Here is a 27,599-nt window from a genome sequence, read left to right as displayed (position 1 = left end):
CACCAACGGGCACATGAGGGAATGCTTTCTAACTTGTTTTATGAGAACTTTGATATGAAAACCTGACAAAAAGACGACCAAAAAAACACAAACAAAAGCTGCAAACCGATGTCCCTCACAAAAGAGACACAAATATCCTAAACAGAATTTTGCATCCCCAATCTCACAACGTACAAACAGGGTAACGGATAACACATCGTGATCAAGAGGGATTTACCTCAGGAACCAAGGTTGGTTGAACAATCAGAGCACACATAATTCCTGTGATCACGGCAGCAGACGCAGAGAAAGCTCCGGACAAAATTCAACACCCTTTAACGATTTTAAAAACAAAACTCACAAAACTAGGGACTAGAAGGAAAGGGGGTTTTGATTGTATAAAGGTTATCGTAAAAACAAACAAAGGCAAAACTGACCTAAACCATATTTAACACTAAATGCTTTCTTCCTCGGACTGGAACAGGACAAGGACGTGCTCTCTTGCTATTTCCGCTCAACACTGGGATGAAGGTCCACGCTGAGGTGGGCAAAAAGGTAGGACAACGAAACAAAAGGCACCAAGACTGGAGACAAAAATCATTTTTATTTACAAATTACATGATCACAATTTTTTTTGGACTGTCTACTTAAATAAACCACCAGAACTAATAAGCAAATTTATAGTAAGACCACAAGACAAACTAACAAGACAATCTTTGTACAAAACTGTGAATGTACGTAACGCCACTGAATTGTACACTGAAAATGGCTAAAGTGGTACATTCTATGTTGCATCTGTTCAAATACAATAAAAAATGAAATATTAAAAAAAAACCCACAAGATAATCTATTTCTACATACCAAGCCAAGAACTGGAAAATTAAACTTAAGAACTGGAGTTCACACTGTGGCTCAACAGGCTAAGAACCCGACTAGTATCCATGAGGATGTGAGTTTGATCCCTGGCCCTGCTCACAGGCTAAGGGTCCAGCGTGGCCACAAGCCACAGTGGAGCTCAAGGATGTGGCTCAGATCTGACGTCACCACGGCTGCGCCCTCAAAAGACAAAGAAACAAACATAAAACCCAAACATTTCCCTTACAATAGCATCAAAAAGAGTCCAGCCCTCCACACTGAGATCTGCTGTAAGCTGCTACGAAATAATAAAGCGCACCTATCGAACTGGATAGACACACTCACTGTCAGTCTCAATACTGGTCACAGGTCACTCTCCCAAGCTGATCTATGGCTTCAACACAGCTCCACCAAATCAGAATTAGGGGAAACAATTTTTTCAACTCAACTCCAAAAAATCTGCTATAACTGGTAAAAAAACTCCTTATCCATAAGCTTGCAAATTCAGTTGAACACTGATAGCTGACAAAAAGAGAAAATTTTTTCACCAACATCTGTGAGAGTAAGAACACAGAAAATGAACCAAAGCTACATGACCCACAAAATAAACCAAGGTCTGACTGTCTTTTTACTAAAAAATAATAACTACCACTGTTTTTTTTTTCCAACAAACTTCTATAAAGTATTTAAAATATGACTCAATTTATACAACTTTTCAGGAAGAAAGGTATAAGAGTATAAATGTATATAATTTAATTAATACGCCTAATCGTAAATCTAAATTATGTAAATTAAATGTCAGTATTATAAATTTATACAAAGACTACTTGAATGAAAACAAATTATGCAGTGATAATTGTTTTAATGTTAGATTTTTCTCTTTAAGTGAAAACTGATAAATACAGAAAACTATTGTTTATATAAATTCCTCACAGTTTAAACAGTTACAGATGAATCTGAAATTATTTGTGGACACTATTTTTAAAAATCAGTATCCTTAACCATTAAAGCACTAAAAGGAACTCAAAAGTTTTTTTAATTTTCACAAAAATCTCCACTCCCCTTCTCACTGGCGTCCAAAGAGTGGGCGAGACGGCCGCGGCTGCAGGCAGACAAGATGAGCTAAGCCATTAAGGCGTTCATCGCCTCACCCCAGGGCCTGCCAGGTACAGGGCGCAGGTGTGCTGGGAGAGGGGTGAGCAGGAAAGACCGGTTCTTTGTCTCCTAGGTGTGCATTTCACTGCAGGAGCACCGGAAGCCAAACAAGTGAAACTCAGACGCGTAAAGCTGGTAAAGCTGGTGATGCCTGCTCTCCCCCCAGGACCCCAGAAGAAAGCTGGGGGGGCTGAGGAGGGAGGGAGGGTGGTGGTGGCAGAACCATCCCATTTCCAACAGGATGGTCAGAGACGACACATCCAATTTATCATCCAAACCGGGAGGCTTGGGGGGGGGGCTGTCAGCGGATCAGCTGGGGCACACATGTCCCTGCCTGGCTGAGAAGGGCATGTCTCAGCAAAAGCCCACACGCAACCAAAGCTCTAGAACCGCGTGAGGAGAGAACACGTCCCCAAACACAGTACAGACAAGCAAAGGAATCAGAGGACGGGATGCGGGTGCCAGGGCACCAGTTCCCCGGGGGAGGGAGCGGATGCTAGTACTAGCCCAACAGGAATAACGGGGAGGGCACCAGGTCGCCGGACCGGCCCCCACAGGAAACAGGCCAGCTGTGTTCCTCATTTCTGGTCGAGTGCTGCCTGAGTGTCCCCTCCCTCGGTTCCCTCTGCGGTGACAGACACCTCTTACTTTCATACTCTCTACGTACCATAAACTCATGTACTCCCTACACCCGCTCCCCACAGGGTGCTAACAGTCTGTGCTCACAGAGCAAAGGCACAGCCACCATGAGAAGATAACCAAGGACCTGGGCTGGAAAGGCTGGGGGTTCACAGGGACGAGGGAGAACCATGGCAGGAAAGCAGGGTCCTGGGGGAGAGAACAGCATCCCTCACCTGAAGAAGAGTCTGGGAACGACGGATGACACCTGTGGCCAAAAGACGGCGAGGGACCGGGGTGGACGAGTGTGCCAAGCCACGTGCAGGATGAGGCTCCCCGGGAGAAGGAGCCCAGGGCCAAGGCAGGGGTAGGGGTGTAGGGACCAGACAAGGCCTGGGACCCACATGCAGAGCACGGGTCCTCAGAGGCAAGGCGGGGAAGCAAGGCTTGGGAAGAAAAACCCCACCGCTGCCCCCTGAAGAAATGGGGCGGAAGGACAAGCCTTCCTCACTCAGCCCTTCCAGAGGCCTGAGTGCCCCCCGCCGCCCCGCAAACTGCAGCCAATGGAAAAGCCCGTTTCCCCGCACACTCAGCATACTCTTCTCACTCCTCAGCAGGAGAATCCTGACAGCAGCTCCCCACCCTCTCTGCCTGAACCCAAAACACCCAAGACTCCACCGATTCAAGTTCTTTTTCCCTCCACTACTGAGTGTCGATAATACATCAGGCCACAGAGATTCAAACCTGGCCTGCAAGAAGTTTATGTCCAAGTAACATGAGACAAGCAACATGCAAAGCTAAGGGAGTCACCAGCTCTGCCACTGTGTGCAGGTGACAGACAGAGGGCCACAGCCTGGAGCAGAGTCCCGAAGGCGTCACATGTGAAGGAGGAATGTTCCAGTAGGAGCAGCAGAAGCCTGTAGGGGCAGAGAGAGGCACGGCCTAGAAAGCCCTTTCGGAAAACGAAGCGCACAAAGTCTGGGGGGCTGCAGAGGGAGAGAGAGGAAGGCAGCGAGGCGGGCAGCACCTCAGGCCATCGCTCCGGCATCAGGGCACGTGCAGAGGGCACTGGAACTCAGCTGAGTGTTCACTGAGGGCTGGCCATGTGCCGGGCACCATGACCTGTTCCCTGGGCTGTGTACTTATAACAGTCGCTCCTCCAGAAAACATTTAATTTCCATTATTGTAAATTTACATGTGCCTAGGTAGTTACATAAATACAGCTATAAAATGTTTATATACGCACATAAAAATATATTTTTAATCTGTCAATTAACTCCTCAAGCTGTCTGACCACATGGCCACAATCCCACAGGGAGGCAGAGGAGCAGGGACGAAAGCCTGTGTCGAGACCCCAGTTGGGAGTGGTAGAATGCAGGGCGCGTGAGGGACTCGAAGGCCAATGCTCTCCCCTCGCTGGGCTATTTTTAAGGCACGTGGATTAGCTGATTCAATACAGGATGTACCAATAAATATTAACGTGGTATTTATTTCTGCCAACCACTTGCCAAGCAGAGGAAAATCTAACATAGTCCCTGACCACATTAGGTTAACCGTCCAGCAAGGAAGACAGAGCTCAACCAAGTGCAGCATATCCCAGAGCAACACCAGCAAGGGCTGTGCAAGACAGCAAGGGGCCCAGGGAGGAAACCTCAGAGAGAAACTGCCAAGCTGAGCCCTCGGAACTAAGAGGAGTCGGCTGGGCAGAGAGGGGGACGAAGGCAGCTCCAGGAAGGGTAACTGCAGGTGCAAAGGGCCTGAGAGGAAAGCGTTTGGGGCGTTCCCGGCACTGACAAGTCAAAATGAGCAAGGGGCCTATGGCCCGGAGCTGGATCAGGTGAAGCCTTGCAGGCCACATTAAGCATCTGCAATTTCATCCAGTTCTAATGAGAAGCCACTGTGGAATTTTAAGAAGCAAAACATCAGATTTATGTTTTTACAAAATCACTCCAGCAGGTGTGTGAAGGATGAGCATGTAAGGAAACAGGAAGACCAACAGGAAGCAACTCCCACAGCCCTGAGGGAGAGAAGGTAGAGGATTCAGGACGTATTCTGGAGACAGAATCATCAGGATAAAAATATGGATCCTACACAGGGAAGAAGGCCCCAAAGATGCATGCGGGGTCTGTGGCATGAGCAGCAGAGTGGGCAGAGGTCAACTTGCTCATCAGGACGCAGGATTTGGAAAGGAACCGACTTCAGGGGCATCGATCAAGAGGCTCCTCTCTGGAGGTGTTGGATGCAAAAGACAAACGTAGCTATTAAGAGGCAGAAGACCACTGGAGCCTGAGCCACGGAAGAAAAGACAGGCTGCACACAGAGTCATGTGGATAGGCGGACAAACGGACGGAACTGAAATGTTCCTACAAAAGCCTGGTATCCAAGCGCTCCCACTGTGCTGGGTTAGGAATCCAGCACGGCCGCGGCCGGGATCACTGCAGAGGCACAGATCTGAGCCCTGATTCCTGGCCTGCAGCACTAGGTTAAAGGATCTGGCGTTGCCGCACCTACAGCATACGTCAGCTGCGGCTCGGATTCAGCCCCTGGCCTGGGAACTTCCATATGCCAAGGGTGCAGCCATTCAAAAACGAAAACAAAAACCACGGGATCCAGAGTCACGCAAATGAACTATGAATTGTATATTCAATCTCAACCTACCACTGAAAGATAGAGAAAAAACCAGCAACACATTTATTCCCAACAGTCGAATCTGACACCGCTCCATCTCTCCCGGTCTTTAAACAGGATGAAATAAACAAAGCTCAGACGGACATAACCGAAGAGCCTTGCAAACACGGCGGTCTGCACGCAGCAGCCTGGAGCCCGTCACAGAGCAGTGAGAGCATAACCCTCCTTCACTGCTCTGGACTAAGGCTACCTTTAAGCCTCGGGAATAATGAATGATACGGTGAACGTGATTGATAACAAAGTCCTCCTAGAGACGTTAAAACACAGTCTTCCATGGGTGGAATCCTAAGGTGGATTCTTGACACTAAATTCATCAGTACAATAAACTGTATTATAGAAAAGACTCCAGGGTTTGAAGGATACTTTAAAGGTTTCGGTTCAATGTATACAAATATAGGTCTGTTCCATTATTTTTAGCCTGTTCTAATAAGTATCTTTTATTTTCTTAAATTGGGGCATGCTGTTTTTTGAGGTTAACGTGACAGATGGAATCAAAAGCGAGGTTTAGAATGCCTTACTGCAGAGAGAGACTTGGATACATGTTCTTTGGATTTCAGATTTTTACTTTGTCTTTATCCAAAAGTAGTAATTTCATACTTGAAAATAACCAACTCAGCCAGTTCCTATACAGCACCCCCTTGCCTTTGCCACACAGTGTTGATCTGGAGGAACACCTAAGGCTTCCTGCCTCCCCGTCCTGGGGCCAGGGAAGCACAGAAGGCAGAGAGGACGGGCAAGAAGACAGATTCCTGGGCTGTGCTCATGCTCACTGGGCAGCAAGCTCAGCCCAGAGGGGACAGGGTGGCAAGCTGCCTGGTGTCGTCACAACCTGCTCTTGAACCATGATATGAGGAGACGGCACGTTCCAGCCCTACATGGACACTGATTTTTTTTTTTTTTTTTTGGCGGCACCTGGGGCATGCAGAAGTTGCAGGGCCAGGAACTGAATCCAAGTCGATGCAGTGACAACACCAGATCCTCAACAGGCTGCACCACATGGGAACTCCTGAAAACCAATTCTGACCTTGACACTGTCCCTGCCTTTTCCCTCTTCTACACACATGAGCTCTGCTCTCATGTCCAAGCCCCGCCTCCATCAAAATGATATTTCAGTTTTAAAAAGCTACTTTTGGCTCTGCCAGTAGCAAACATAATGCAAAAATAAGTGGCTTGGGTCGACTGCTTTAGGACAAGCAAAAACACTGCAATCTCTCGAAATTGATAGTTCTAAAGTCACTTTATCACATTGCCATTGGGCTCACAGACCCTGCAACGAGCCTAGACTTGTGCGTGCACTCAGGGCCTTACTGTCAATGATCAGTGCTCACACAGGGCCATCACTCCCTCTCAACAATGGAAGCGGCCTTACAGAAACGGGCCCCAGCAAGTCTAGCAAAAGACCAGCACTGTCCACAGGTATAGAACTCTGCCTCTGAGCATTCGTGCTGATCGTGCTCAATTATACGACACAGGCCTGGAGGGAGAAACGGAAATTTTAAAAAGTTCCCAAACCCAATGTCCTTTAAAATTCAAGATTAACCCCACAAAATCTTTACTCTGAACATCGAATTATGTAAAAGAAATGACAGATGCTTTGTCCGGACAGCATCATACTAAAAGGGTTCTAACATCACGTGTTTTAGAAATGTTTAAAAGCCTAGAGAAGAATTAAGGGAAAATGAGGACAATTCGAATGAAAGCCCATTTAGTTTTGTGCTAACACATCAATATCCTGGTGGTACTGAAATTTTCAACTTAACACTCAATTTAATCGGCCTGAAGCTGCACTTCTAACAACACAGCTTTCTACCCGGTGCAGACACCTTCTTTGAAAATCTTCCCTAAGTGGAGGAACATGATATTTAAGTATATTTTTAAAGATAAATACTTTTATTAAATTACTCATTTGGACTTTATCTCCCAGGCTAGGTATTCACCTCTATTTTAAGCAAGGCAGCTTACCTGTTTTGGTATTGTTCGTATGTGAATTCTATGGCAAATTACACTTCTAAATGTGCTCCCCAAATACTGTCTGAGTGTCACAGGGAAGCACTATATTTTATATTTTGACTTTTATATAACTAAAGCCCCTAACAGCATTACAGCGGATAACTGTTTATTTCACAGTCTTGCTGACCCTTAAGGATAAACCCACCTTACAGTAACAAGGAGTTTCTAGTTAAACGTGCAGTCTCCACAGTGAGGAAAGGAAATCGATTTCTGAAATAAAATCTAGGTTACTCCTTTTCCTACAGTCCTACTGAAGCTAAAATTAGTCTCCTTATTCTTCAACATCTACAGCACAGAATGGATGAGAACATCTTGATGAAAATTTAAACCATAAAACTTTAAGAGACAAAAGACTGAGATTTAAAAAAATAGCTTACTCACTTAAGTGAATTTCCATAAAATTAATCTTATTTACTATTTGAAATGCCATCTGGTTTTACCCCATATTTGCAAACCTATATACGACCACACAAATCTCCATTTTTCCTTCAATTTAATTGTAAATCTGTTTGAAATACATTCTGACAAACCCGCATCCCCCTTTTTAGTGCAAAAGTATAAACTTAAATGAAGTTTAAACCGAACAGATTATTAAGTTATTTATACCTTTGGCCCAACACACTGGAAACGGACTACAGCGGCTCTTCTCCATAGAGTCAGCACCTGCGGTTTCGGGGCCCCTCGGCCCGCCACTCCCGACAACATAAACTCGGTCCTAGAAAGACCAAGTCCCTGCTCATCGCTCCCACAGGGCTGCCTGGATCCACAAATAAGACTAAGCTTCCCCTCTGTGCTCCTTTTTTCAGAGCTTGAAGCAAAATTTGGGAGGTGTTCCTTCCGTAATTTTTCCAGCAGCTTGAAGAATGCCTCTCAGTTACAGAATCTTCTCCAGCTTCCGCAATCTGAAACACAGACCGTCCTGCCCAGATTAAGCTCCCGAACAGAATGAAACCAGCAAGTAATGTGACCCCAAGGGCCAGTGTTCCTAGACTCATTCAGGGAGGAGGGAGGAGGGCGGGCGGGGAGGGAGGGAAGTGGGAGGAGGAAGAGGCAGCCGAGCCAGCACCTTATTAACATGCTAATCTTACTCTTCGTTCACTTCGACTGGCTGACTTCTATTTACAAAAGTGAGTCAGCTGCACATCAAGCCTGACCCAGATCGTGTCTGTAGATGCTTCCTCAAACCATTTTTGTTTTCCAAGTCATGCTTTGGGCATTTTACCCGCCTAATTCTGACCTTACAGGTAAAATAATTATCTCTATGAAATTAGAATAATTTTGAAAAAATATCCTGATCAACATTAAAAACAAATATGTCCAAAAAAAAAAAAAATACGTCCAAAGTATTTTTGAGGTAAAATATTTTTTCAGATTGAGATTTAAAAGTAAGTTTGTAAATTTATAAGATCTAGAAAAGATATAAAAACAAGAATTTGAGGTTGCCGGATACTTTCAAATTTAGGTTTGGGGAATACCAAGAGATCCAAGATGCATGATTTCTTTTTTTGCCTCAAAATGTAAGTGACCAATAAACTCACTCACACTGGAAAAAGCAGGACAGAAAAATAATAATCTGTACTAGCAACTTTCTTAAAATTGCAAAGCTACTTTCTCCATTCAAGCCAAAAGATACTCAAGGTCATCTAAAAATTGAGCTGTTCGAACACATTCCACGCGGAGTATCTCAGCCCTGAGGTAACAGTAGCTTAGCCAAGAGGTAAAAGCCACAAGGCTCCTGGCGCCTTTGTCTGAGCTGAGCGCAGGGAGGACACATTCTAGCCCCACACAGTTTAGCTCTCCTAATACATGGGTAATTTTGCTAGTAGCTAATAAAAAAAAATCCTGTACTTAACTGTGAACACGATCTTTTGAATTCACTAACTTCTGAAAACAGGAGCTGCACAAAGGCTGTGCTGGGGCTGCCTCAGGGCGGGGTGTCCCGTTTCTAACAGCCCCCTAGGTGATGCTTAGTCTGCAGGCTTTACCTTCAGGCTCCTAATTGTAGGCAGAGCTCAAGTGACCTCTCGCACGACCCAGTGAAAACACATCATTCACCACAGAGAACTCTGACCTCAGGCAACACTGGGAAGAAAGGGAGCTCCAGAAAACACAGGCAAGAAAGCTAAAAAAGAACAGAAGAAATAAGCAGCTAGATCAAGTAGCATCCATGAAAATCACCCCACTACTGAGGACAGCCCAGGACAGAAAGGCCTACTGCCATCATGGGAGGCATCAAAGCACATCCGTGGGCAAGTCTGGCATCTGGTTCAGCCCCATGAGGACGGCTTGGGGTTTAATCTGAGCCATCAACGAACAGACTATACAAACAACCCAAGCAGACCGTGAGTCTCTCTTGAAACCTCTGACTCTCAAAAATTAAAACACCAATATTACCTTCAATCGTCCATACTGAGTACATCCAATTTTCACATCTAAGTAAAATCAGTGCTGTCATGTCTGTTAAAGATGAGCAAAGACAGGTCGTCCAAGCCGGGAGAGACACCGTGTCACCGAGCCCGCCCTGCCATCTGGGAAGCCAGGGCTCTCCACACGGCCCAGAGGGCCACGCTCCAGCTGTGCAGAGAAGCAAGTGGTGCTGGAGGCTGGAGCTGGTGCAGGGCAGTGGCGGCAGGGACGAGGGGCAACCTGGGAGCTGTTCAGAATGAGACAGCGAGCGCAAGCGAGGGGGAGAAGCCCAGTGTCCAGGAAGTAGCCAGTGGAGAGCAGCTTTCTCTCCCGCCTGCCAAGCTAATTTACATTTTATTTCAATATCCAAATGTCACCTCCTGATATGCAAGGTTCTGAGGGGCTAAAAGACGGCAAGACACAGAGAAGACAAAGTTCTCCAGGACAAGGGAAACAGCAGTTGCCTGACCAAGCAGAGCAGGTGGAAGTTAAGAGCCACTGGGGCCACTGAGAAGAAAGAGCAGAAGAGGAGACAGGAGCTCTGCTCACTGCAGAAAACAAGTGCGAACCAGCGACTGTGCCAGGTGCGTTCACACATGCAACAACGGAGCTGACGCCTAAGCACGCTCCCAACAAGGCACCTGCTCCCCCTCTACCGAGGAGGACCCGAGGTTCAGAGGCAGGGCAGTGAGCCTTGGGCCAAAGAGCTGGAAGACGACTGTGCGCATCCACTTTGGGGATATCACTGCTCCTATTTTCTTTTTGCTAAATATTAAAACAATTTACGCTTTTAAATTCCCAATCCAGTGACATCTTGAAAAGAACAGGAACAGCCCTCAGTCAATGGTAACATAAGTGAAAAAAGTAAGCAATCCCTTTATGCTGAGTTATGAAAAAGTTCTGTGATTACCTGAAACAACCTCTTTAAAGTATCAGTATAGTTAAGAGCAACTCTGTGTCACTTAACGGGTAAACTCTTAACTAAGACTTATGAGAAAGGTTACCATTTGCTCAGGCCCCAAGCCCCAGTCATCCTGACTCCCTTCTATCTCTTACATCCAGACAACCCATCAGCAAAACCCACCACCCTTGCCCTGAGAAAAGCACATGCGGACTGTGGCCTTCTGCCCAGGCCTTCTGCCCTGTGTCTGCTGCTGTCCTGCACCCAGGCCTCCCCACCCCGCACTTTTTCTGGCTGCTCTGCGCTCCACTCGCAACCCGGCAGCAGCCACCAACCTTTTCAAAACATCAATCACACCATTTCACCCCTTTGCTAAAACTCACCAGAAGTTCCCCAACTCTCCCAGAACAGGCGACCTGCACACAAAGCATGGTCAGCAAGGCCCTGCACCAGGAGGCTCCCCTCCCATCTATGCCCTCAGCCTCACCTCCTCACAGCCCCGCCGGGTTCTCAGCTTCAAGCACACTGACCTCCCTGCTGCTCTTCGCCCCCCCAGGTATGCACGACCTCAGGGCCTTGACACTGCTGGTCCCTCTAGGTGGGACAATCCTGCCCCGGAAGACCACCAGGCTCACGTCCTTGCTTCTGGCCTTTGCTCGAGCATCACTTAACTCCACGAGGCCTGTCCTCAGCACCTCATCCAACCTGCACAGCCCCTGCCCTTAACCTGGCTTCGTCTCCCCACAGCACCTGCATGATTCACTCTGGCGCCACGTTCACTGTCCAGCTGCCCCCACAACCCCCATGGCAGGAAGGAACTGCATCTGTTCCGCACATTCTGTCTCCAGGGCCTTAATGCTAAAACGGCTAATAAATTAATGCACATTCTTCTGGCCCCTGGAGATGAGGAGGAGATGGCAGAGGGAAATTCTACTTCGCTTTGGAGACCACAACCACAGGGAAGGCGTCAGATGCGCTGCACACCAGGACAGGCCCAGGCCCCGAGGCCTGCAAGGAAACATGCTTTTCCTCCATGCCATGGCCTGCCTTGGTCTCAGGGGCTGCTTCACCTCCTACTGAATGAACAAGTGAATTACACTTGTTGAAAATGCTGCTTTAAATGGAAAATGGATTTAAATTCTTGGAAAACTGTGTGAAATGCCCTTCCCCATCCCACATAAAAAATAAATCACACAACTCCGGCATTCTGATATTCCAATCCGAACTTCCACTGCAGCTGTGAGCAGAGCAAAATGAAACTAGTGTGTGAGATCGGATAAAAACCATTAGACGGGAGTTCCCGTCGTGGCGCAGTGGTTAACGAATCCGACTAGGAACCATGAGGTTGCGGGTTCGGTCCCTGCCCTTGCTCAGTGGATTAACGATCCGGCGTTGCCGTGAGCTGTGGTGTAGGTTGCAGACGCAGCTCGGATCCCGCGTTGCTGTGGCTCTGGCGTAGGCCGGTGGCTACAGCTCCGATTCAACCCCTAGTCTGGGAACCTCCATATGCCGCGGGAGCGGCCCAAGAAATAGCAACAACAACAACAACAACAATAACAACAACAACAACAACAACAACAACGACAAAAAAAAAAAAAAAACATTAGACGGCTAGCAAACCATGCTATAAGCAAGATCAGTAAGCAGAAAACGCTTCCTATACTACACAATTTTGTCCAATCTGGTTTCTTTACAGAAACCTGCCCTTAAATAAGAAAGTCACTGGGTGAGACCCATCAAGAAACAAACTGCTGATAAATGTCACAAAAGCAGCTCTCAAAAACACTCGTCTGACTTGCACAGTTCTCATGTAACTATTACGGTTTTGTTTGCCTTAAGTTGCTACTGAAACTTTAGGGCAACACTTCTTAGAAGAGTAAAGCACTGCTAAATGCTCTTAATGTCAACCAACAGGAGGAACGTAAAAGAAAACTATAATCCACACCATACACACACAATTAAACCCTCTCTCCTCTTACCTTCTTTATGTTTGCACTAATCACAAGTTACAGGCGTAAATAAACTCAACACCTTCTCAACAGGGCCCCTCCACTAACAGCTGACAGTTACGATACAGCTGGATGCCCATCAACGGGGTGCCCTGTCCTCAGCTTACTTGCATTCACACTCACAGAACCACCACGGCTTGGTCACTCTCCCACTGTCTCCACCACAGAAACAGAAAAACTTTTCCGGAAAATTTTAGTACCACAAAAAATCATGACTTGGTAAGGAGTAAAAACATTTAGTCCTGGAGTTCCCGTCGTGGCGCAGTGGTTAACGAATCCGACTAGGAACCATGAGGTTGCGGGTTCGGTCCCTGCCCTTGCTCAGTGGGTTAACGATCCGGCGTTGCCGTGAGCTGTGGTGTAGGTTGCAGACGCGGCTCGGATCCTGCGTTGCTGTGGCTCTGGCGTAGGCCAGTGGTTACAGCTCCGATTCAACCCCTAGCCTGGGAACCTCCATATGCCGCGGGAGCGGCCCAAAGAAATAGCAAAAAGACAAAAAAAAAAAAAAAAAAAAAAAAAATTTAGTCCTAACAGTGGAGATTAGCACTGCTGAAGATATACAGACAACAGGTCTCAAAACCTAACAGACTCCCAAGGTGACGGCGTGCTCTCCCTCCCCGCCAAGTTTCAGGATAACTGCCACGCTTCCTCCCTGTACCCTGGAAGAGCCCTGGGACCGCGGAGGAAGGCACTGAAGTTGCAGCTGGAAGATGCAAAGGAGCCAGTTCTGCCTGTGAGACAACAAAAGAATCACTCACCGTCCTGAACTCAGTCTGCTCACCTGTAAAGTGAGGACCAGGCCAATACCTGCCACTCTCTGACCAGTGACCACGTGCCAGTCACAAAACAGCAGAAGCACTCCAGCAACAGTGATGAAGACATAACGACGCGGCTGAGGCCGAGTGAATGCTACGTGCCGAGCCCTGCTCTAAGGACTTTTAAAATGCTGACTTATTTAGTTGTTAAAAACCAAGCCCATGAGGCGGAGTCTCTCAGCCCCAAAGCACAGATGAAGAGACTGAAGCACAGCAAGGTGACACCTGTTCCAAGTCACAGACCTCCTGCACTGCAAAGCTGGACTCGGAGGGTCAGGCTCCACAGTCTGTTTCTCTCCAATTTGCTACAGTGCTTTACACCTATTTCCTCAGTGAGCACTTACAACAACCAACGAGGTAGACGATGTTATAACCCACGTGGGACACATGAACAAACTGAGGAGCAGAGAAATTAAGTAACATACCTCGTACCACAGCTAAGCAGCTGGTGGCAGAGCTGGGGTATGCGCTGGGGCTCAGACACCAGCCAGACCACACACCTCAACCAGCACCTGCAGGGAGGACATCAGCCTCCGGAGGCTGCAAAGCTTTCTAGAGAGTCTGGAAGCAGGCCCCGCGGCCTACAAAGGATGACCGGGGCGGTGGGGACTAAAGGGACAAAGAAGGAAGGAAGACCAGCAGGCAGACAGGCTGTGCTCCCTCTTCCACACGCCCCGTGGTAGTCCTTGCTGTCAACCATCCTGCCCCAGAACCAATTCGGGTAAGAGCATCCAAGTCCATGCTGGACATGTGGCTGGAACCTGAGAGACAAAGAGAATCACCAAGAGATAAACATACCTTTCGATGAAGCACCACTGAGATATTTGAAATAGAAGGAAAATGCCTTCTGAAAAGGCAGAAAATTCTGAACTTAATCTAAACAATACTGAATTAGAGTATTTCCAGACACTAATTCATGGCCATTTCTTATTTATTTTGCCATATAAAAGATCAATGCGGAGTTCCTGCTTTGGGGACAGCCAAAAAAAAAAAAAAAAGACGAACACTAAATTCTAAGTTTAGAAACTGTTGGGAGGTTACTCACCATTAAATTTTAGAGGGAGGAGCTCCCACTGTGGCTCGGTGATAAGGACCCTGACTAGTATCCATGAGGACTCTGATTCAATCTCTGGTCTTGCTCTGTGGGTTAAGGATCTGGCATTGCAGTGAGCTGTGGTGTAGGTCACAGACACACCTGGGATCTGGCATTGATGTAGCTGTGAGGTAGGCTGACGGCTACAGCTCCAATTCAACCCCTAACCTGGGCATCTCCATATGCCGTATGGCCCTAAAAAGACAAAAAAAAAAAAAAAAAAAAAGGAGAGGGGGATTTTGTTGATATTGACCAAAATGACACAAATACCAAAAGGCAATCAAGTAGTTATTTATTTTAATGTTAAAACTGTTTAAATTGCATTTAAAATAAACAATAATAAAATAAAGCAAAAAAACTGTTCAAATCAGAGTTCCTGCTGTGGCATAATGGGATCAGGGGCAGCATCTTGGGAGCACTGGGACACAGGTTTGATCCCCTGCCCAGCACAGTGGGTTAAGGATCTGGCGTTGCCTCAGCTGCAGCTTTGGTCGCATCTGTGGCTCAAATCTGATCCCTGGCCCTGGAACTCCGTATGTTGGGGGGCAGACCAAAAAAAAAACTTCAAATCAACTTTGAAACTTACATTTTATCAAACATGCATATACAACTTGCTTCATCATTTCCTTGACATTCATTTTTTTTTTACCCTATCAATCCAACTTATCCATGGTCAGATCACTCACCTTATTTGGCAAATAGCAACAGTATCAAAGGACAGCTTCCCACGTTCAATAACTGAGGCAGAGAAGACCGCTGGGGTCCCTTACAACCAGGCTGTGCAGCTGCGGCCACACAGCTATAGTCCGAGGGTGCGCTGGGGCAGGGGGACCCCTGGTGGTGAGTGTGAGTCTCTACTACAAACTACACCCTCTTCAACCGCTGCATTTTAACCCATCCCTCCGTGCCTGAAAAGGAGACTGCTTCTACAGTGTGACTCTACAATCCGTAAGCAAGAAATACTAGAAGCCCCCAGTACAGAGGGGTCATTCCTTACCCCAGTCACATTCTGAGTAGGAGACACAAATAAGGTGGCTTCTCTTCTTCCCAAGCACAGCCACGTAGTGGTGGGTTTTCTTTGTCAATTTCCCTCCTCTATGATTTTGGTCTTGTCACACTGGTACCAAGAGACATTATTCTTAGCAAGAAACTTAATGGAGTCACTTCCAATTCTACTTAAATTTTTTTTATCATTAAAAAACATTATTAAGAGTTCCCACTGTGACACAGTGGGTTAAGAATCTGCTGCAGTGGCTTGGGTCGCCACAGAGGGGCAGGTTCAAGCCCCAGCCCAGCAGCAACAGGTTAATGGATCTGGCATTGCTGCAGCTAAGATGTCACAGCTGTGGCTCAGATTCAGTCCCTGGCCCAGGAAGCTCCATATGCCACAGGCGCAGCCATAAAAAATAAATAAATAAAAATAAACGTCATTAAAACCAACCTCACATCTATTAGCATGATTACTTTTTTAAAAAAATATGAAAATAACGAGTGTTGGCAAAGATGAGGAGAAGTGGAGCTCTGGAGCCGCACTGGCGGGCACGTCAAAAGGTGCGACTGCTACGGAAGACTCTGGACACGCCTCAAAACATCCCATCATCTGATCCAACAATCCCACTCTGGGAATTCCACATCCAAAAGAACTGGAAGCAGGGTCTCGAAGAAATGTGTATGCCTATGTTCACAGCAGCTCTTCCCAGCAGTCAAGAGGTGTTCAGTGACGGCTGAGTGGATAACTAAAGTGAGGTGACCACATTACAGTGGAGTATCACTCAGCCATTGAGAGGAAGGAAATCCTGTGATTCACCCAAGCGCAACAAGCACAAACACAGGATGACTCCGCTATTTGCAGTATCTAAAACAGTCACCCTCGTAGGAGCAGAATGCAGAACGGCAGCTGACGGGAGCTGGGGAGAAGGGAGAGGGTGCAGGGTTTCCGGGCTGCAAGGTAAATCCTGGAGATCTGTATTTCCCGACAATGTGGATATACTTAACGCCACTGAACTAGACTAGGTGTCTAGAGCCAAAGACAGTAAATTTTGCTATGTGTTTTTTGTTTACCCTCAACAAAAAACATTTTTTAAATGTTAAAATAACTTTAAGAGTGAATCTCACTTCCATTTCATAACACATCTGCACTCATGATACAACAGTGGCTACTTCCACAGACTAGGGGGAAAAGGGGAAAGGTCCAGAGAGAGAGAGCACGAGGCAGGAGAGAGAGACAACCGGTTCTTGACTAGGCTGTATACTGCCCAGCACGCGTGATACTGGCCAACACGGTACCAGGGCCTCCACATGGCTTAAAAAATTAATCCCCTAATAAACTTGGCGATAATCACTGGCAGCACCATTTTCCAGACAAAGGAAACCGGCTCACAGAGGTAAAGAATCTGGGATAAGATCGGCCTGTAAAAGTCAAAGCCACACGTGACTCTAAAGCCCAAATCGCTTCATCGTTTCCACTCCGTTAAAACTGAAAGCCGGATGTCGTCCATTCAGTGTACTTCCAATATCCCTTGAATCCCAACTCTGCCACACACTCGATATGCAACTGGGGCGGCTCTTTTTAACCTCTCTCTGACTTGGTTTTCTCATCAATTAAACTAAGTTCAGAACGGAGGCTACCTCTCACAGTTGTTAGAACTAAATACCGTAACATACAGAGCTGTGGGAGCACTCCATCACGAGTGCATCACTTTGCATCTTCTGTGCTGGTGCAGAGACTCACCCCCAGTAAATAAATCTCTCATTTAAAAAAAAAGGCGGGGGGGGAGTTCCTGTTGTGGCACAGCAGAAAACGAATCGGACCAGTATCCATGAGGATGCAGGTTTGATCCCTGGCCTCACTCAGTGGGTTAGGGATCTGGTGTTGCCGTGAGCTGTGGTGTAGGTCACAGACATGGCTCAGATCCCGCGTTGCTGTGGCTGTGGTGTAGGCCAGCAGCTTTAGCTCCGATTTGAACCCTAACCTGGGAACTTCCATATGCCTTCCATATTTCTTAGCAAATAAGCAAAAGATTAGCAAATTACAGCCAAAGTAAGTGGAAGTCAAGAGAGAACACGAACAGCACTGGGGCAAAAGGAAAAATGGGTAATAATGATCCTGTCCTCACAGGGCGGCAAGCTCCTCAATCCATAAATGTCTGACTGTGAAGGGGGCAAGCCCTAAAAACATGTGAGCAAAATCCATGCTTGATGACGGATATTTGCTCCTCCTAGGACACAGCAGAAATCCTTCTATTTTGGTCCAAAGATCTAGAGTAACAGCAGCAATGACTCACACGACAAGCCACACAGTCAGGGCGTGACAGCTACAGGGAGGAGAGACTGTACATACTAACTTATTAAAAGGTTCCTCCTTCCCCCCTTTTTGAGATTTCTGAATCCAAGAGAGAAGCAACAGCTGGCAGTAGAACAGCATTTCCTCCAGAAAACAAGAGAAGTGCATAAAACACAACAATTGAAGAGCTGCTACGGCAGCGCGAACAAGAGGGGCTATAACTTCAGAGGGTGAAGAACCACAAGGCTGAGCCGATCTCCTTCAGCGGCTTTTTCGGTGTTTATTTGCCCATCCTGCGAACAAGGAGGAGGCTGAGAATCCGGGCTCCGCATGCATAGGAAACTGCGGCCAGAGGACGGAAAAACAGGAACGGTTTTGGCAGGCTGCAAACATGAGAGCCGAGGCCGTGGATTTCCTCCCGAACATTACTCAGCAATAACCGGAGTGGGACCGACACAGACCGCAACACGGATGAAGCTAAGCCAAGGAAGCCCCACCTAAAGACCAGCTACCGCACGACGCTTTCTGCACGGAGGTCCAGGACAGGCGAATCTGTAGGAAGCCACAAAGACTGGTGGCTGCCTAGGACTGGGGCCACGGAGGAATGGAGAGGGACGACTGATGGTACAAGGTTTGGGGTGGGAGGAATTGGGAATTTATCTTTAATTTCTCATCATTTTAAACAAGATCAGATCAAAGAATTATGATATTTATTACTGGAATTAATTTCAGTTATTTGGAGTTCCCATTGTGGCTCAGCAGCAGTGAACCCAACTAGTATCCATAAGGACATGGGTTTGTTTCTTTTGTTTTGGGGGGGTTGTTTTGTTTAGGGCTGCTCCCGTGGCATATGGAGGTTCCCAGGCTAGGGGTCAAATCGGAGCTATAGCTGCCAGCCTACACCACAGCCACAGCAACTCGGGATCCCAGCCGCCTCTGTGACCTACACCACAGCTCGCCGCAACACTGGATCCTTAACCCACTGAGCACTGAGCGAGGCCAGGAATGGCTCATGGTTCCTAGTCAGATTTGTTTCCACTGCGCCACGACGGGAACTCCAATGAAGACAAGGGTTTGATCCCTGGCTACCCTAGCCTGGGAACCTCCATCTGCTGCAGGTGCAGCCCTAAAAATAAATAAGTAAATAAAAAATGGATAAATAAAAAAATAAAAGAATTTGGAGTTCCTGTCATGGCACAGCAGAAATGAGGTTGCAGGTTCGATCCCTGGCCTTGCTCAGTGGGTTAAGGATCCGCATTGCCATGAACTGCCGTGTAGGTCGCAGACATGGCTCGGATCTGGCGTTGCTGCGGCTGTGGCACAGGCCGGCAGCTGTAGCTCCCACTGGACCCCTTGCCTGGGAATCTCCATGTGTCACAGGTGCACAAGGATAGGGATATATGCAAGCAGGATGTACCCACAAATATTTAACAACTATGTCTTTGGGAGAGAGGAAGAAAAGCCTCCATCTGTGGGGTTTGCTGATTCTTGTGGTAGAACTACTGGCAGGAAACGAGGTCGAGAGGAGAGCTGTCTACAGATAAAAATCAGAGTGGTGCGATGCACTCAGCAGACCTGAGGCCACAATGCGTAACGGGACAGACTGGGGAGGAAGCGCCCCCGGTATTACAGAGACCCCACCAAAGACAGAGGCAAAGGGATCTTCCCGCCTCCAGCTCTCACATTCCAGGGGACCTGTAGCCAACCTAAAAAAAAAGATCAATTCACTTCAAGGACGGCCTGAAGCTAATTTGCAAACCTGGGCTTTTGTACACCTCCACAAGTAAAGGAAAAGAAGCATCTCAAAACACAATATTCCCACAGTCCTTAGCCCTTTGGTACTGCATTTTAAAAACAGTCATAAGTGTGTGTGTATATGTGAAACAGGATATAAAATTTTCAACTTATGTCCCACGAAAATTATAAATCTAAAAAATTACTTTTACCTGCAGCTCTTTAATCTGATAAGATACAAGATATTCTAAAGAACTTTTCTTTAACTTCTTAAAAAGATAATCTTTTAGGGAAAAAAAACTGCTTTCAGTTAATTAAATAAAACCATTATATTGACTACTGCTCTTTTCTTTTCTCTCTCTCTTTTTTTTTTTTTTTGGTCTTTTTGCCTTTTCTGGGCCACTCCCTCGGCACATGGAGGTTCCCAGGCTAGGGGTCTAATCAGACCTGTAGCCACCAGCCTCCACCACAGTCACAGCAACACGGGATACGAGCTGCGTCTTCGACCTACACCACAGGTCACGGCAACGCCGGATCGTCAACCCACTGAGCAAGGGCAGGGATCGAACCCGCAACCTCATGGTTCCCAGTCGGATTCGTTAACCACTGCGCCACGACGGGAACTGACTACTGCTCTTTCGGGATATGACCTCTCCGTGCACCTACAGATAATAAGGTTGTCCATTCGAAAACAGAAAACTTAAACACTGAAAACAGATGAAAAGGTAACTAACAGCAATAAGTGAAAACACCTTAAATCTGACCATAGGAAAAACAAAACAAGACCTAATTATAAAGTATAGCAACATGGACCTCCTATAATACAGGAGCTGATTTGCACATTTTTTAAAAATCCACTTGACTTCTATTCTGCAATGAAGAAGAAAGTCCAAGAAACTGCGAAAATACTTTAAAGTCCTTGAGTCTTCTTTTTATAATCATTATGGCACACTTCTATACTTATTTCTTGGAGAAACTGTCATTTATTTCAGCTATGGATTTAAGCATCTCCAAACCTGATTTTGCTGAAAATAAAGTTACAAAATGAATATGTACATATAAAGTGCATTTAAATTATGAGTGCCCTTTTAATGTTTTCTATAAATACATATAAAGTCTGGATATAATTAAAAGTGGCTTAAAGCATATTCCTCTCATTGGCACCCTTGAATTACCACCTAAGAACAACCGTTGAGCACAGGAATTTCCTGATGTATATTTCCCAAGCTTTTTATAGAAATCAAATACTACATTTAAGTAAACAATAGAAATGTGAATTAACCCAACAAGAATAAAAGAGAACACAAAAATAACCGCATTTCCACCTGCAGGGTTTCATGTAAAATGTAACCGCATACCCCAGGTCCCAAAATATATGAAGTACATTCACAGCTGTTTCCGCACGACCTCAAAGGTACAACCCATACTCACTACAGTATGAGTTTTCCATACAGCAGTTGACTAAACATACTCACTGCAATCTCACTCCTGTCCTGTTCCTTCTCTGGAACACGCTTCTCTGCCGTCTCTTTTTGTCTGGCTTTCTCTGCGGTCTCTGTTCAACAGCTGCAGGGCTGTAGCCCCTCTGGCTTCTGGTGATCGGCCTCCTGGTGGGTGAGGCTGGTCCCAGGGCACGAAGGGCTTGTGCCGGCTTCCAGATGGAGGGCCATGTGCACGCACTGGAGGGCGGGGCTTGGCTGGGGGAGAGGGCCCCGTCAAGGGCTGTGTTTAGAGGCAGCAGGGTTTAGGCAGCCTGTCGGCAACGAGTGGGGCTGTGTTTCCACCCCGTCGGCTGTTCGGCCTGAGGTGGTCCAGCACTGGAGTCTGCAGGCTCTTGGGTGGGGCCAGGTCTCATTTCCAATTTGACAACCTCCAGGGAGCTCCTGCCTTGATTATCCCCAGGGCCTCTGTCTCTCATCTCCTGCCCCACCGCGAGGGACAGCCGCCCCTGCTCTCCCAGGAGACCCTCTAAGACGGCAGGTAGGTCTGACCCAGACGCCTAGGGAGCAGCTGCCATGCCCGGGGCCCAGCGCACAGGAACGCCTGTGCGCCCTCCAAGAGCAGAGGCTGGTCCCTGTCCTGAGGAGCTCCGCACACAGGTTCCACTGGCCTGCGGCGCCAGATGCTCTGGGGGCTCCTCCTCCGAGTGCGGGACCCCCAGGCTGGGACCCTGACCTGGGGTTCGGAATGCTCGCCCCCGAGGGGGACCCTCTGCGATACAGTTGTTTTCTAGTCTGTAGGTCGCCCACCCGGAGGACAGGAGTTTGATTATGTCGGTAAAGTGCCCCTCCTACCATCTCCTTGCGGCTCCTTCTCTGTCGTTAGGGTAGAGAATTCCTTTGGGGCAGTTTCCAGTCTTTTCTGTCAATGGTGGTTCAGCAGTTGGTTGTGACTTGGGTGTTTTCGTGACAGGAGGCAAGCCTGAGTCCCTCATTCCGCCTTCTTGGCCCCTCCTCGCCAATCTCCTTAATAATGTTCTCAAACTCAGCTGTCCCCACTGCACTCCGACGGCCACCTAAGACAAGATACGCTCCCCTCCTTGGGCACGTCCACCACAACCTACAGTGAGAGCCACCTTCTGTCTCCCTCACACGGAGTCGGACACCGCAGAAAGCAAGCATGTCACGAGGCGTGCTGGCTGCAGCTCAGCCGGACCCTGCACTCGCCGTCTGGGTGAATTCCCGACAGCAGCCACGATGCGTCCTAAATAAAAACGGCCTTCATGGTTCCTGGGCAAATGCCATGCAGACGCTGGCCATGCTTTTATCCGCCTCTTCCAGATAAAATCCATGTAGGAACGGACCCCATCTTCAAAGGCAGAACATTCTGCATAAAAAGCTACCCCTGCCCTTTCCCCTTTCAAGTCTTCTCGCCTGAGTAAAAGTAAGGAGAGGGGAAAAGGCGGGCTTTGGGAGCAACGGGAAAGGAGGATATATTTTCGGCAATCTTCCAGACGTATGCGCAATAGAAAACTACCTTCAGTGCCTAATAAACAGAAGCCTATGCTGACATTTACATCTAAAGATTTAACTCTAAAGATGAAAAGTCAGACTCAAGAGAATGCATTTTTCCTAAGTAAAATATCTTTTATATATTCACTAATTCAAAAGTTTTATTCAAGAAATTTATAATAGGAGTTCCCGTCGTGGCACAGTGGTTAACGAATCCAACGAGAAACCATGAGGTTGCGGGTTTGGTCCCTGGCCTTGCTCAGTGGGTGAAGGATCCGGCATTGTCGTGAGCTGTGGTGTAGGTCGCAGACGCGGCTTGGATCCCGCGTTGCTGTGGCTCTGGCGTAGGCCGGCGGCTACAGCTCTGATTCGACCCCTAGCCTGGGAGCCTCCATGTGCCGCGAGAGCGGCCCAAGAAATGGCAAAAAGACAAAAAAAAGAAAAGAAAAAGAAATTTATAATAGATTATGACAAAATTAAGCACACAAGTGATCACATCTTTCTCCAACACACCACTGCTGACGTATGTACTGCCCGGTGAAAATTCAGCTCCGAGACTGACCAAGCCTCATCTGCCCTAGTCCATCAAAAGAGGGTACATCTAAGGCGGACGTTTCCACGTAAACTCAACAGGTAGCCTTCATCGACAGCGCAGGTCCAGAACAGGCCTATCATTTGAGGAGGCCCACATCTGTCCCAGTTAGGTCCCAGTTAAAGCAGCCTGGCTGTGGTGCCTAAAAGCCACCTTCACCCCTCATTCCAGAGTTTGTCCTAACCTATGTGACAGAGGTTCTGAGTAAATGTCATATACACAACCCCAAGTCGTTATTCTCCCTGGCTTCTGTATTTCAAAGCAGCTGTCACTTGTACACAGTTATTGATTTTATGACATGACATTTCATAGAGGTTTACATAATGAAGAATTACTGTGATTAATGCACTATACTAACAGTTCTATTGATAATAATTTCAACTTCACAAATTAACAAAGTTTTTTTTAAAAAAGGGAGAAATTGGGTTACTAAAATTTACATCAAAAACTAGAAGAAGAGCCAAAAATAATTGCAAATCTCCAACAAATCATCCGAAAGATCAGAGGGGGAAAATGACCTCCAAGAGTACAGCGCACAGGGCCGGGTCACAGCAGACGCTCAGCACTGTGCTGGCCAAAGACGTGCAAACCCTGCCACGTTTCCCCGGCCTCCACGCTCACTCGCGGGGCCCAGCCACACCCACTGTTCACACAGACCCACGTACTCCGACAGGTGGATAAGGGACTGGGAGAAGCTGACTTGCTTGAAGGAGCTGGGCTTAACGGTTACATTCATGACAAAAAACACAGCATTTCATAAACCAGGCAAGAAACGCTATGCTGCATTAAATACAATGCAGAATAAACCAAATATCAGATACCAATTTAATAACAAAGTAACGAAAATCAAAGTTTTGCCAAAACATAGACTTCCTTCCCTCTGTTAAAATGGAAATTACCTGAGATTTCGTAGACAGTAAAAGCAGTGGCGAAGCTAAAACAAATACAATTTCACCATATTGTTTTCCAGAAAGTTTAACACGTGAACTGTCTGCCATTAAAAAGCACTGACCTCAGGATGCCCACTCCAGCCAGGAAGGGTATTAACCACGACGGAGAATGCCTCTGTGGGAAACAAACAGAAAACGGACCAAATCCAGGAAACACCTTTGGTCAGCTCTTGAGACAATGGGCAGGACTGTGACCCCCAAGGAGGAAACACTCCAGGGAGCTCCACCTGCACCCTCTGGGGCCGGCTGGAAGCAACCCCACACCACGGAACAGAAGGCGGGGACTCCACGCGGAGCACGGCCGCCCCGGGAAGTGGAGGAGAGGCAGTGTCCAGCGTGGGAAGCTGAGTGAGCTGCACCTGCAAGGCAGTGCAATAGAGACGAAAGAGGCACAGAAAACACGTCTCCGAAACCTGCACGAGGAGTCGGAAGATGACGGACAGCACGTTTCGCATGAGCAAAGTGGACACTGCCCTCCCGGAGCTCCACCCGCAGCAAAACTTCCTTTCAAAATGAAGGGGTTTTATCAAGAGAGGACGGACGGACAGACAGGACAGACTCATCAGTGAAAGACTAAGCAGCGACATCAAGGAACATTCACACACTACCACACGGGGCCCTCAACGACAGCCCATAAAATGCCCTACACGGTCACACACACTGGACTCTTGCACAGACACGAAATCCCCCAACAGGCCAAAGTGCCGTGAAGAAAAACAGCGGTGGTCCGGGGGACGGGGGTGGGTGGGGGGCGGGCAGGGGCTGAGAGCACCAAGGGACACAAAAGAACTTCCCCAGGAAACCGAAACTGAGCGGGACCCCATGGGGCCTCCACAGGGTACAAAAGTTCTTCCTTGCCCCCCATTTCTTGCAATTTCTCACCTTCTCTAAGTCCAGTTTCTCATCTAGAAACCGGGAATAGCAAGTGCTACCTCAGCGAATTACCACTAAAAAATTAAGTCTCACTCACACAACGACTGACAGACAAACGGCAGCTGTTATGGTTCTGACCACCTTCTTCACCCCAAATTCCTGAACCACAGGTAGGACGGGCAAGATAAGCGTGTGCTCCCCACAAAGCTTTGAGTATGAAAGTGACACCTCACACGGCAGGCACCACACACAGGGGACCCGCTGAGCGAAACACAGAGAACCGTCCGACCACACCCAGACTGCCCGGCATCGACAGAAGAGGTCCTGCAGCTGGCAGTCACCCAGGTCTTTGGGGACCTTATCTCTTACGACTGTGCCTCAGTACTGCAAACACAGGGATGCTTCTTTTCAAAAGGACCCAATCCAGTCACCCTTGGTCTCGCACCACCTTGTCACGAAGGGCTTGCCCTCCTCCAGGGCGCGCTCACTGCACCATACAGACGAAAGTCACGCTCGCACGCCTCAAAGATGTTTCCAACCGCCTGCTGGCCATGTCCCCAGTGCAACCAAGCGCAGAGGAGCTTCTTAAATGTCCTGACAACCAGAGCGGTGCTTCAGCACAGTCTAGCACCAATGATGGCTTTAGACAGCGGATGCCAATTTTAGTAAGTTTTGTGGCAGGTGTTCTATAAGGATTCTTCCATGAATCAACATGAAATCAACATTTTAAGATTATTGCTTGGACTCAAATGTCCTGAACCTCCTAAACTCGGGTTTTAAGACAACATTAAAAACTCACAACAGATGTTTACCAACCTGGATGTCACACCTCCCATAAGGCTGGTTAACTCTCTGAAGGGCGCGGCCTGTAGCTAGGTTAATGTGCACAATCTATGTACAAGCTAGGTCCGGCTCTATGCTTACTTTCAGGCCTTCTCCACCCAGAACGCCCTTCCCCAGCCACAGCCAGCCCTTTTTATCTCTCCCTGCATGCTCCCCAAGAAGATTCTCCCTGGCTCTGAACTTCCCACCACACTCTTCTCAGTGGGCACCTGCTACCGTATCTCCCGCTCCTGCCCATCTGCCCTCTTCTTCAAGCCGGCACCACCCCCAGCAGGCTGGGCAAGCAATCTATCCAGGTGAAGCGGGCCCGGCAGCGGGGTCAGGGGAAGGGCAGAGAGAATACTGGATCAGCCTTACTTACAGAGCGAGCAGAGAAGGTGAGAGCTCTTAGCTAGACCTAAGAATGTGAAGCGCAGTTCCAATCGTGGCACAGCAGAAACATCTGACTAGGAACCATGGGGTTGCAGGCCCAATCCCTGGCTTTACTCAGTGGGTTGGGGATCTGACATTGCCATGAACTGTGGTGTAGGTCACAGACGTGGCTCGGATCCTGCATTGCTGGGGCTATGGTGTAGGCTGGCAGCTGTAGCTCAGATTAGACCCCTAGCCTGGGAATCTCTATATGCCGTGGGTGCTGCCCTAAAAAGCAAAAGCAAAAAAAAACAAAAACAAAAAAAACAGGGAAAATGTAGCAATTATAAGTCCAAGAAAGCAGAAAAACAAAACCTTGAAGGGAATGTAATCACGCTGTTCATTGGCTCAACAGTGAGCAGTGTTTACAAAGTCAAAAGCAATTAAAAACTAAAACATGGGTCTATCCAAAAATTGTGATTTAACTATAGAGTGAGGTTGAAAGTGACTTTCTCTAAGATTGATACCTCAATGACTCTTGACTGTTAGGAAACAGGATACGAATGCTAACTGGATATACATGCTCAGCAGCTAAAGCAGATGATTCCAGGTGCCTCTGGGGGTGGAAGGCAGAGAGCAGGCAGGAGCCCGCTGCCCTCCACATGAACCTTTCAGCACTGCATTACTTCTGAACCACACACACGAGCCACCCTTTGACAGAGCGACATTTCTAACTAAGAAAAAAAAAAAAAAGGAGTTCCCGTCATGGTGCAGTGGTTAACGAATCCGACTAGGAACCATGAGGTTTCGGGTTCGGTCCCTGCCCTTGCTCAGTGGGTTAACGATCCGGCGTTGCCGTGAGCTGTGGTGTAGGTCGCAGACACAGCTCGGATCCCGCGTTGCTGTGGCTCTGGCGTAGGCCAGTGGCTAGAGCTCCGATTGGACCCCTAGCCTGGGAACCTCCATATGCCGCGGGAGCAGCCCAAGAAATAGCAAAAAGACAAAAAAAAAAAAAAAAAAGAAAGAAAAGAATCTCTAATAAAAGCACTTCAAGCAGTATACAAGAGTTTTTCTAAGACTTTTTTAAAAAATGCTATTTTTCTCTTTTCCTCTCTGGAAAGTCTCTGAGGAAGCTAAGGGTGGGCGCCCGCCGTGGGTCCACCTCCAAGCTCTCAGGAGGCAGAGCAGCTGCCTGACGCAGGTCAGGGAGACGCAGTCCCAGCTCGGACACTGGCCGGCTACGTGTTCTAGAGAAAGCACTGCCACCCCTGAACCTTAGTTTCCTCACCTGCAGGTGGAAAGAAGGCCGTCGACCTTACCGCCTGGCTGGGCTGTTCAGCACCTGCGGCTCACCTGGAACGGGCATGTGACGGTGGCGAGGACAGCTTTAGACCCAAGTCACCCCGGCACGATCTTTGTCTCACGACTTTCAATCAGGACGTCACTCTCACCTCTTGCGAACAGCACAAAATGCTTTCCAAGTTGTGCCATCC

At 47.7% G+C, this 27,599-nt stretch overlaps 1 protein-coding gene across 48 annotated transcripts in view; it reads right to left on the bottom strand.

Moving 5' to 3' along the window:
* PTK2 (protein tyrosine kinase 2) overlaps positions 1-27,599 on the bottom strand; it is a 240,104-nt gene that overhangs the window by 176,012 nt on the left and 36,493 nt on the right. For 2 of the 48 annotated variants that reach the window (XM_085020771.1, XM_085020767.1), the window contains exon 1: positions 7,912-8,252. In XM_085020771.1, coding sequence (XP_084876897.1) covers positions 7,912-7,957 — 46 coding nt within the window. In that variant the 5' untranslated portion in view covers positions 7,958-8,252. 48 annotated transcript variants of the gene reach the window in all.

Source organism: Sus scrofa, chromosome 4, assembly GCF_054392235.1.
Source record: "Sus scrofa isolate SSC_HxYL_T2T_F1_AM1 chromosome 4, Sscrofa_HxYL_maternal_Yorkshire_Landrace_v2.0, whole genome shotgun sequence".
NCBI lineage: Eukaryota > Metazoa > Chordata > Mammalia > Artiodactyla > Suidae > Sus > Sus scrofa.
This window is presented reverse-complemented; position numbering and strand designations above follow the sequence as displayed.